The sequence below is a fragment of the Martes martes genome (genome assembly GCF_963455335.1).
Source record: "Martes martes genome assembly, chromosome: 18".
NCBI classification, from domain to species: Eukaryota; Metazoa; Chordata; class Mammalia; order Carnivora; family Mustelidae; genus Martes; species Martes martes.
The window spans coordinates 20,765,061-20,776,433 of NC_137906.1; the positions used below are offsets into that span (position 1 = coordinate 20,765,061).

Here is an 11,373-nt window from a genome sequence, read left to right on the forward strand (position 1 = left end):
TCACTCCTTCCCTCAACTTCAATTTCTTCCTGGAACCCTTGGGCTTCCTGGTTCCCAAACTGGGGTTTCCTCGCTGACCTGACTTTAGATCTCCCTTCCCCACACCCACCCCAACCCCTCCAACCCCGAACATCTCAGAACTCTTAAAGAGTCTCCAGTCCCCAACCCCCCTCCACCCTGCCTTCAGTCCCGACAGCCCCTGCCCGCCCTGCCTCCTTCCAGGCCTGCAGGACCCTGCAACCCTCCCCAGCCCAGCGGGCGGCTCAGGCCTCCTCGCCATCAGCCCCCACGAGCAGCAGCGGCTGAGCGTTTTTGCCCTTGTCGTGCCAACACACGTCGAAAAAGGGGTACACGGGCCCGGGCAGGCGCTCGTGGAAGGCAAAGAGCAGCTCGAGGGCGTCGGCGTCACTGGCATCATAAAAGGAGAGGACTCCGTCGGCAAAGCTCAGGTAGATCCCGATTCGCGACGGCCGCCTTTCCGCAGTGCGCAGGGCGCGGGGCTCTTTGGCCTCGATGTGCGCCTCCAGGATCTTGCCGTCCCGCAGCCCGATCAGCCAAAGGCCTTGCGAGGGCACGGCGTGCAGCCGGCCGCGGCGGCTGGCCTGGGCCGCAATCACGCCGAGGGCCCAGCGCGGCTTGTCGCCCACCTCCACCTCCCAGTAGTGCTCGCCGTCGGACAGCAGCTGGTGCGCCACCACCGCCACAGCCTTGTCAAACTGGCACGGGTCCTCCCCGGCCGGCGGCGCCTTCTGATCCGAACACTCCACGCGGCGGCCGGAGGGAGACAGCACCAGACTCGGGTGGGCGGTGCTCGGGTCGAAGGTCAGGTCCTTCATAACTGCGGGGGGCGGGGGGCGGGGGGCGGGGGGGGGGTAGTGGTCAAGCCCCTGCGTGTCTGCCTACCGCAAGCTCCTCCCAATCAACTTAGGGGCCAGCCGGTCTGCCCTCATCCCCCCAGCATCTTTGAGAGGTGAGCCCCTCTCTGCTTCCTGCCCTGGGCCAAAGACTGGATGTCTCTGAGCGTCAGTCGGCTCGGCTGAAAAACGAGGCCATAACTGCCTCCTTCCAAGGTAGGGAGGATTCCGTGGATACAGGGCATGTAAGTCTGTAGCTAAAGCCCAGGTCACAAAGCAGGAGACAGGAAGCCTGGTCCTAGGCCCGCCCCCATCTCGCCCAGCTGTATGACTCCAGTCAAGTCTTTTTTTTTTTTTTCCTTTTTTTTTTAAATTTTATTTTATCTTCTCAGTGCTCCACGATTCATTGTTTATGCACCACACCCAGTGCCGTCAAGTCTTGAGCCAGTCTCTGGGCCTTACTCTTGCCTTGGATAAAACAGAATCCCCTCCCCTCCCCGCCCCAGGGCCGTCAGGACTATACCAGCCCTGTGCACGTATCCTGGAGTTCTGTAACCAATGCCACTTCACTGTGACCTAGCTCTCAGGGAGAGAAGGCAGAGCCCGTAGGGGCCTCCCCAGCCACAGGCCACCAGAGTCACTCTCTGGCTTAGGCCCATCCCCAGGGCACCAGCTCTGCACATCCTCAGCCTCCAGCTAGCAGCCATGATCATCACCGCCACCCAGTGGCAGCAGGAACTGACCCAGGATCACACAAGGCTCAACCCCCAGGCCCCAGCCTCCCCTGCTTGCCAACAGCAGCGGCAGCTTCCCGGCAAGCAGAGTCCTCCCCAGGTCAGTCACCCACCCATGAACCCATGCCTCAAGGGTCCTTCTCTGAGCACAGGTTACAAGGTGCAGAGCAAACACCAGAGGTAAAGGAGCAATGGGCACCTTCTTCGATGACCTCCCAGCTGGGACTGAGAGGTCTCTCTTGTGTAGTCAGGACCTCCCCTCAACCACAAGGTGACAAACACAAACCCGGAGACAGCCCCTCCCCCATACCTGGCATCAGAGCCCGGAACATCTTCCTCCACACCTGGAATTTGAAGTCATCTGAGATGACAGGCAACTGGATATCCAGCCGGGCAGGCGGTGGTGATTCTGCCAGGATCTTCTGTAGCCTGGGGGTGGGGAAGTGGGGGCAGGTGTGTGTGTGTGTGTGTGGAGGGACTTCCTGGAGGAGGCATGGGGCAGGGGCAGGGCACAAGGTGTTACCCAAAGAGAAGAGGACTGGGCTGTGGTGGAGTTCCAGGATCTCTCCTGTGTCACCCCAGACTTAAAACTCTGTTAGAGGGGCGCCTGGGTGGCTCAGTGGGTTAAAGCCGCTGCCTTCAGCTCAGGTCATGATCCCAGCGTCCTGGGATCGAGCTCGGGCTCTCTCTCTGCTCCACAGGGAGCCTGCTTCCTGCTTCCTCCCTTCTCTCTCTGCCTGCCTCTCTGCCTACTTGTGATCTGTCTGTCAAATAAATAAATAAAATCTTTAAAAAAAAAAAAAAACTCTGTTAGAGTTTCCCTTTGGAAGGATGAGAAAGTTCTAGAGGGAGATGGGGGATGCCACTGAACTTAAAATTACATGCCAAAAAATGGTTGAGATGGCAAAATTTACATGGTGTATATTCTACCACAATTTTTTACTTACTTACTTAAGTAATCTCTACACCCAGTGTGGGGCTCAAAAGTCACGACCCCAAGATCAAGAGTCACAGATTCCACCAACTGAGCCAGCCAGGAGCCCCCACCAAAAAGAAGAAGAAGAAGAACCTTCTGTTGGGATAAGAGCCAGGCTCCTTAGCCCTTCAGTTTGACCTCACCTACCATACTGGCTTCATCCTCTCTCCCTCTTTCCAGTCTTGGCTCTTGCCCTTCTCATTGTCTGCTGTGTATCCTCCCCCAGCTCTTCACCTCATCAACTCCCATCACTCCTCCAGGGCCCCATGCAAATGTGCCCTGCTCTGGGAAGCCTACCCCGGCCACCCCCTTCCCGCCACAGCAGCACTGAGCACCTACTGCTGCCTGTGTCCCCGCGCATGTCCATCCCCAGCACCTGTCTGGGAGGTCCCTGAGGAGAAGGACCAGGTCAGGGTCAGGGTCATTTCTGTGCTCAACACAAATGCAGGCAGATGGCGGTGGACGGAATGGGATGTACAGTCTTGCTGCGATTAGAGGGTGAGCCAGCAAGTGTGAAGACTAGGGCAAGCTGGGAAAAGGGGCAGGGCCAAGTTGATCTCACCTGCTGGTCACCAGACAGTATTTCTGGAAAGAGAGATAAAGAGATGGAGGTGAGGCAGGCAGGGGAGACACTGGGGACTTCTGAGGATGGACAGACCACCGTGAATGTTAAGTGGGGGGTCAGGAAGAAACAGAAAAAGCCAAAAGGAGCCCAGAATTTAAGGCCAACCCTAGCCCTTTACCTCTGTGTGAACTGTAAAAACGTACTCCCTTTCCTCAAGAGACCAATTCCACTGGGTAGAAGATTGTCCAAATAAACACACAAACCTATAATGTCTATGATATGAATGGTGACCACTTAGATTCAGTGTCCTTGTGCAGTGTGCAACCTAAACAACCATAACAGCAGCCCCAGGGGTCCGTCCCTCTCCGATGTGTGACCCGGCCTTGTCCCTGCCCCTCTCTGGACCTCAAAGTCCATGTCTGACAATGGGATGAGGTCTCTAGGCACCGAACCCTGGCTGAGAAGCAGAGAGGGAAGGTCACCCGGTGCTCACCATGAGGAACTCCGTCTGTGGCTTGTCGGCCACCTCCTCCAGGACTTTCTCCATCTGCCGTAGCTGCTCCAGGTAAGAGTTCAGGCTGCCCAGTTCTCGTCTCAAGGCAACTCCCGCCTCACCCCGCACACGCTCTGCCTCCCGATCTAAGGAGCCCTCCAGCGCCGCCAGGAACACCCGCATCTTGCCCAGCTGATCCCCGACAGCCCCCCGGAACTGACGCACCGTCTCCTGCAGGAGCAGACAGGCAAGAGCACTAGGCTGGGAGCCCCTGCCCGATGCCTGGTGTCCAGGCCCTGCCGCGCTGAGCAGCTCACCTCCACCTCCAGCAGCTGGTGCTCCAGCACAGCCACACTCTTCTCCTTGCGCATACACGCCTCCTGCAGCTGCAGCTTCTGCTGGGGCAGTTGCGTCTGAGGGGCAGAGTCAGAAAGTGACAGGGCTGCCCCCGGCCCCACCCGCCCCTCCCTAGGCCTGCCGTCTCTGGCTTGGCCTGAACACCGGCTCTCCCCCAATCAGGTGGGCATCTCCCCACTCCCCAGACTCATGGGCAGATCTCTGGGCCCTCACCGGCACTGGTCCCGATGGCGAGAACGCCTTACTCTCCCACTATTTCAGGAAGTCCTCCCTGGCCTCCCATCCCTCATCCCACACCCTGCGCAGTTAGCACCCTTAGCACAAGTCTTTGTGAGGGTGACAAATGCAAATGCGGCTTGGTGTCCTCCAGCAGAGGGGTACAGCGCTGACCCAGAAGGCCTCTTGGGGTCAGTGTGAGGTGTATGAAGAAGAAATGCAACCTCCTCCTCTCCTGGGGCTTTACCCCATCCTTAAAAGCAGAACAACAGTAAAACACCCCAGTCAGCCTTCCTGCCTACCCAAGGGCTATGGGGGCAGGCAATTTGATGAAAATGTCTGCTGTGTTGGGGCAGCTGGCTTGTTCAGCCGGTAGAGCACGGGACCCTTGATCTCCTGGTGGTGAGCTCTAGTCCCACCTTGGGGGTAAAGCTTACTTTAAAAAAATATATATAGGGGCGCTGGGTGGCTCAGTGGGTTAAGCCTCTGCCTTCGGCTCAGGTCATGATCTCAGGGTCCTGGGATCGAGTCCCGCATCAGGCTCTCTGCTCAGCGGGGAGCCTGCTTCCCCCTCTCTCTCTGTCTGCCTCTCTGCCTACTTGTGATCTCTCTCTCTCTCTCTCTCTCTGTCAAATAAATAAATAAAATCTTAAAAAATATATATAGATATAGATATCTATATTTATATCTATATATATCTCTGCTGTCTACCAAACACATTTGTGGGGGGATCCTACCGTAGGCCTGCCAGTTCGTGAGCCCTGAAATGCAGGTATAGGGAAACTAAGAGCTCCTGCCAAAGTCACTCTTTGTGGGAAAAGTGTATGGCCCTGGAATCAGACGGTCCCAGGCCCACCTCCATGGCTTCCAACCTCGGTTTCCTCTTTTGCAGAATGGAAGCAGTCTTCCTCCCCTCACCCATGGCTGTGACAGATCTGTGGCCTCCTCCCTACTCCCCTTAAGGGAAACGGAGAGACCCTCTAGGCTCTGCCTGCGGATGAGTCCCAGTCTTAGCAGATGCCCCAGGATTAGCCCATGCGCCCCGTGGCCAGCCACCAGGTCATGCTCCAGCCTGTCGCAGGACAGGGCGGACCTGGTGGCTCTCAGCATGGAGCCCTCAGAGGTTCAGTAGCAACAGGGCTAAGCCATGAGGAAGAAGCGTGACGCCATCCTAGCTGTACAGGGAAAACTTGACCGCTGATGACCTCAAGAAGTTCAAACGGAAGCTGGGGGAGGAATCGCTGTGCCAAGGCTTTCAGAATGTCCTGCAGGGGCCACTCCGGCAGCTAGAGGCCCCACAAGATGGTTGCCCTCTGCGGTGAGCACTACGGCTCCTGCTCTGTAGGGATCCGAGCCCAAGGCAGTCATGCTGTGCGACATTGGCACTCGGGAGGATGCAGCTCAGTTTCGGGGGGTCGCATCAGTCCCCTGTTCCCGACACATCCCATTCGACCACTCTTGAGTCCTGGTACATGGTCTCTGGACCCAAGCCCTCTTCATCGTCAAGGACCCAGGCATCCAGCCCAGCCCCAGCCTTCCTGTCTCCCTCCTCCATCAGACCCTTCTTGGGTCCCTTCTTCAGAATTCCTACCAGCCCTCCCCTGTGGCTTAGGGCTGGGGCTGATTCGGATCCTGGCAGAATGTATCCCACCTCTCTGCCCCCTCAGGACTTCTGGGTCACCTGGTGCTCTGTTCCATGTCATGGACTCTATTCCTTCTTCGCAGATCTCTCTCTTGGGCCCAGACTGGGAGTCCTGGGGTTACCAGCAAAGGTGAGCCTCAGTTGGAAAGGCCCCTTGAAAGAGGAAGCTTCTGCACTGGTCTAAGAGCCACCAGTGGGCACTGGGCAGGACTGGGCAAGGCAGGAGGGGGACAGAAGGTTAGGCTGCATCCCTGGGAGAGTCTGCGGGTCTCGAATACCCGCCTGAGGACGGTGGTCTACCCTCTTTAGAAGTCTGGGGGTGAAGCAGAAGCGCAGTACGCTGATGTTTGTGGCTAAAAATAACCCGCAGAAGCCCACCCCGCTCATCATTACCGAGAAGCCAATGGCGGCTTCACCGCCGGGGTTTAAGGACCGTTCCCTGCCTCCAGAACCAACCTTGCCCCTCTCCCGCACCTGTCGTTTATTGTTCCCCAGCCCCACAAAAGCTTCATGGCAGAACTTCCTGGGCCTGTGTAGACACATACTCTCCCATAGCTGCATGCCTGTGACTTGCCACACGTCTGACATGAACGAGCCAGTGTGTGCGTGTGCGTCTCTATTCACTAATCTCCGGGTATCTTTTCTGGGCACCCGTGGGAATCGCAAACCTTGGGGTGCGCACAACTGTGCGTTGGCTCTGTTAGCAAGCGTTCAAGACTTCCAGCTCCATCCAGAAAAACAGGTGGATTTGGGTCTCGGTGCCAACCTGGGCCTGCGCACAGAGGAGCGTTCCCAGGCCTGCCTTGCCCTCCCCGCCGGATGCGGTGACCCTCGGGCCCTCACAAGTTCAGCAGCTCGGAGGAGAACGTGGGCTCGGCGAAGCAGCTTGGTGGCCTCCACCCACACCGCCCCCGGCCGCCCGACCCCAAGCCCCGCCCCTAGCTCCAGCTTCCCCGCCTACACCCGCGGAAGGGCCGCGACTCGCCGGCCCAGACACCTGTTCTCCTCCCGGCTCAGCCAGCTCTGCTGTGCAGCGGCGGCCCCCGCTAAGCCCGGGAAACCTAGGTTGGGGCCGCAGCGGTTTCCCAGGGCCTGCCCCTGAGTGCCTCTTCCAGGCTCTCATCTCCGCCAGGCTCCTCCTTCAGCTCGACCGCCCCGATTCCCCAGCGGCCTTGCCCAGCCTGCGTCCCCGACAGCTGCAGGCGCCCCTGGCCCTGAAGCGCAGAATCCAGGTCAATGCGGGGACCTCCGGATCGGCCAGACCCCGCTCCCGCCCACAATCCGGTCCCGCCCCAGTTCCCCCGCCTCCGCAGGCCGCCCGATCGATTCCGGCACCTTGAGGCGCGCATGGGCTTCGGCGGCGGGCAGCAGGCGGTGGCCGCGGTGCGAACCGAGCGAGGCGCACACGCCGCACACGAGCGCTCGGTCCTGCTCGCAGTAGATGCTGAGCGGGTCGAGGTGCTCCTCGCAGTGGCCCTGCGGCACCTGCGCCAGCCCCTCCACCAGGCGCGCCAGCTGCAGGTTGGTGTTGAGCGCCTGTGGCCGCGTGAGTGCCTGGCAGCACGGGCAGGGCACCGTGCCGTCCGCCGCCGGCTCCCCCGCCACGCGGCTCAGGCAGGCGCGGCAGAAGCTGTGGCCGCACTCGGCCGTCACCGGCGCGTCGAACAGCTGCAGGCAGAGCGGGCAGGACAGCTCCTGGTGCAGGAGGCCCGGTGCAGCCGACATGACGGTCCTGAGTAGAGGAGGGGTCAGTCAGGGAGGCTCCGTGGAGAGCCCCGAGCTAGGCCCAGCCCCAATCCCAGACAGGAAGGATCCCCAGCCTATAAAGACCTCATTTCTCATACAGAAAAGGACTCTGGTGCTGGCCAACGCGGAGGGGGGACTCGGTTTCGATCCCAAAAGCAGTCTCAGCTGCATTTCTCAGCCCCAGCCCCCAAAACAGCCACTAACAGGGACCTTGTCTCAATCCCAGTTCCTAAACAGGATCCAGGTTGCAATCCTTCCCTTGTCTTGGCCCCAGGCCCCAGTCCCTGCCTCAAATTCCCCAGAGCCCCCAACCCTCCCCTTCTACCTCTCCAGGATCCCCAGGCCTTCCCTCCCCCCATATCTCCAGGCCCACAGGACCCACAGGACTCACAGGACTCACAGGTCTGGTTGGAGATCTTGGGCGAAAAGAGACTCCCCGGAGGCCCACTCAAGGTCAGGCCCAAACTTAGCCGGGTCAGAGCTATGTCTGAAAACAGGTAAAGGGCAAACAACAAGCTCAGAGCACAGACGGGGGCTCACAGGCGCAGCTAGCAGTGGACTCCACTGGTGAGGGCACAGAGTGAATAGCAGACAGACCCTCCCAGACTGTCTTGGCCCCAGGACTATATTTAGTCTTCCTGCCCACCCCTTTCCATCACTTCTGGAAAGCGTTCTAAAAGTGAGGACTGAGTGGTCAGCGGACAAGCATCACATGTCAAGGCCACCTGTCCTGGCCCATCCACTGGCCCCTCCCTGGCTCAGCCTGGAGCCAGAAATTACAACAGCAGGGAGACCGGGCCTCTCAAGTCACAGAAAAGACAGAAACACGGTTGGGAGGAGTGTCTCCTTTCTCCCCCAACCCCCAATCCGCACTCTCCAGCTCCCCCTTCCCTGCCTGTGGCCCATCCCCAGTTTGTCACCCACTTATTCACTTACTCCCCAAGTTTCTGGCTTTCCAAGATCACACTGACCCTATTAGCTCCAGCAAGCAGGAGAACAGGACCTACTCACTCCAGCCTTGGCCTTTGGGCTTGCTGGCCCCTCGGCCTGGAACACTCTTTCAGACATGGTTTCCATCCTCCTCTCCCTCAGATCTTTACCCAATGTCACCTTCTCAGTGAGGCTTTTCCCAACTCCCTGATTTTAAATCTCACATCTCCCTTCCTCTGCCCTATTTTTCTCTATAACATTTATTACCATCTGACAAGTAATATTTTACTTGGTTTTTTTTTATTGATTCCTCCTACCAGAACATAAATTTTATACACTGCTTGTCTCCAATTTAGAATAAAGCATGTGCACACTACAGGTGCTCAGTAAGTACTCCGTAAATGAATAAACACACAGGGTCACTGAGTCCTCTTTTGGCCTCTCAGCCACACTTTCAGCTTTTCCTGGATTTGTCCGTTTCTCCCTCCCTCAACCACATTCTGCCTGTCTTAATCTGAGTTTCTGTTTATGATTCAGAAACATGAGGACTTTGGACTCTCTTTTTGCCTCTCTCTTGGGTTTTTAATGTCCATTCTTATTAATTTTATCCCAAATGAGCACATGCGGTGTTCTGGATCAGAAACAGGCTTACTAAATCTCTCCCAGGAAATAGTAAATGTCTGGCTCCCTGTGCCCTAGGATGATGGGATAAGAGCCAAGTTAACTGGCCCATGACAGTAGCCAGATACCCTACAGAGGATCCACAAGGAAGAATTCCTTTCTTCCTTGAGAAGAAAGCAACTGCATCTCTCCCGTGCTTAAAGATCTTTTCTTTTTAAGATTTTATTTATTTATTTGACAGACAGAGACCACAAGTAGGCAGAGAGGCAGGCGGTGGGGGGTTGGGGAGCAGGCTCCCCACTGAGCACAGAGCCAGATGCGGGGCTCCACCCCAGGACCCTGAGATCATGACCTGAGCCAAAGGCAGAGGCTTAACCCACTGAGCCACCCAGGTGCCCCCTTAAAGATCTTCTTCCTCCAACTCTTTGGCAAGTAAATATATCTCCCCAGGAGCCAGATAGCTCCCTACACGTCTCAGCTCAAGTCTTTGGTTTTACCGTTTTTATTCTGTTTTGTTTTTTTTTAATTTCACGAAGATATTTTATTTAGCCCAATGTATCCAAAATATTATCATTTGACATGTAACTAATATGAAAATTACTAATGTGGGGCACCCTTCTGGCTCAGTTGGTAGACCATGCAACCCTTCATCTCGGGGTCATGAATTTAAGCTCCATGTTGGGCATAGAGCTTACTTAAAAAAAATACTAACGAAATATTTTACATTCTTTCTTTCATACTTAGTCTTTGATATCAGGTGTGTATATTACATTGAGGGCACATCTCATTTCAGACTGGCCTCATTTCAGGTGCTCAAGAGCCATGTTGATATTAGCCATGTTGATAGTAGCTATCAAATGAGAGAGCACAGCTCTATAATCTTCATAATCTTATAATAGATTAATTTTAAGATTATCTTATTAAGCCTTGCTGATTTTTCTAAAGACCTTATTTATTTATTTGACAGACAGAGATCACAAGTAGGCAGAGAGGCAGGCAAAGGAGTGGGGGTGGGAAGCAGGCTCCCTGCTGAGCAGAGAGCCCAATGCAGAGCTCAATCCCAGGACCCTGGGATCATGACCTGAGTGGAAGGCAGAGGCGTTAAACCACTGAGCCACCCAGGCGCCCCAGCCTTGTTGATTAAATATAGATTTGCTCGCTCGTGCTTGATCAAAATCCTAGAAAAATGTGAATGGGGGTTGGGGGAAGAACTCAGTTATTTAAACAGAGCATTCTTGTATTTATATACAAAAGTTATATTTATGAAGTGAACCTCCCATTTGTTTTTATTGTGGTTTTTTTTTTTTTTCTGGTAACTTCTCCTACCCTCCCTCCCAACCCATGCTTTTTTTCTTCTTCTTCTTCTTCTTTTTTTTTTTTTTGTTAACATATAATATATTATTTGTTTCAGGGGTACAGGTCTGTGAAGCATCAGTCTTACACAATACTCAGAGCTCACCACAACACATACCCCCTACATGTCCATCACCCAGCCACCCCCTCCTTCCCACCCCCATTCCTTTTAATAATTTGTTAAATCCCAAAGCAGTGTCTAGATAAACAATGATTTGCATCCCAAAAGCATGAGTAAAACCTAAATATGACAAGTCTTCAGACTTGTCTCCAAGTTCTGCAGCTCATTTCTTCTTTTTCTTTTTTTTTTTTTTAAGATTTTATTTATTTATTTGACAGAGAGAGAAAGATCACAAGTAGGCAGAGAGGCAGGGGGAAGCAGGCTCCCTGCTGAGCAGAGAGCCTGATGCGGGGCTCCATCCCAGGACCCTGAGATCATGACCCAAGCCGAAGGCAGTGGCTCAATCCACTGAGCCACCCAGGTGCCCCTCATTTCTTCTTAAACATTTGAAGCTCTTGCATGTTGCATGCTGGGCCACTTAGGAAGCTTCCCCAGGCTTCCTGGCACCTTTGGGCTTAACCTAGGAACCTTGTACACGCTATCATGATTTAGGCCTCTCAGGAAGAGATAAGTCTTATTATTCTTTTGGATCAGAGCCACTAGCTACACAAATGACTACAGTATTGAAAAGTCTCAGGACGCTCCTAGGGCTTTTTACCAGAACCCTGAGCAGCCCAGGGAGGTTTGATTTCCCTGAACAGGAGGGGTTGGGGATGAGAGCATATCTGGAGGCGGTCTCTGAAACCACAAGCTACCTTACTCCCACTCAGAAACTCAATATGCTGAATGTTGATCTCACCTGGAGTTTCCATCACTGCCAGGCTG

The 11,373-nt window shown here is 55.1% G+C and overlaps 1 protein-coding gene across 1 annotated transcript; it reads right to left on the bottom strand.

Annotated features, from left to right (window-relative positions):
* Window positions 1-263: 263 nt before the first annotated feature.
* On the bottom strand, window positions 264-11,373 carry TRIM72 (tripartite motif containing 72; the record flags this gene model as incomplete). The annotated part of the gene is made up of 7 exons (XM_080830712.1): window positions 11,348-11,373; window positions 7,173-7,569; window positions 3,940-4,035; window positions 3,623-3,853; window positions 3,127-3,149; window positions 1,899-2,017; window positions 264-838 (listed from the first exon to the last, which is right to left on the bottom strand). Exons 2-7 carry the CDS (start codon window positions 7,560-7,562, stop codon window positions 264-266), a joined length of 1,434 nt encoding a protein of 477 aa, XP_080686838.1. The 5' UTR covers window positions 7,563-7,569; window positions 11,348-11,373.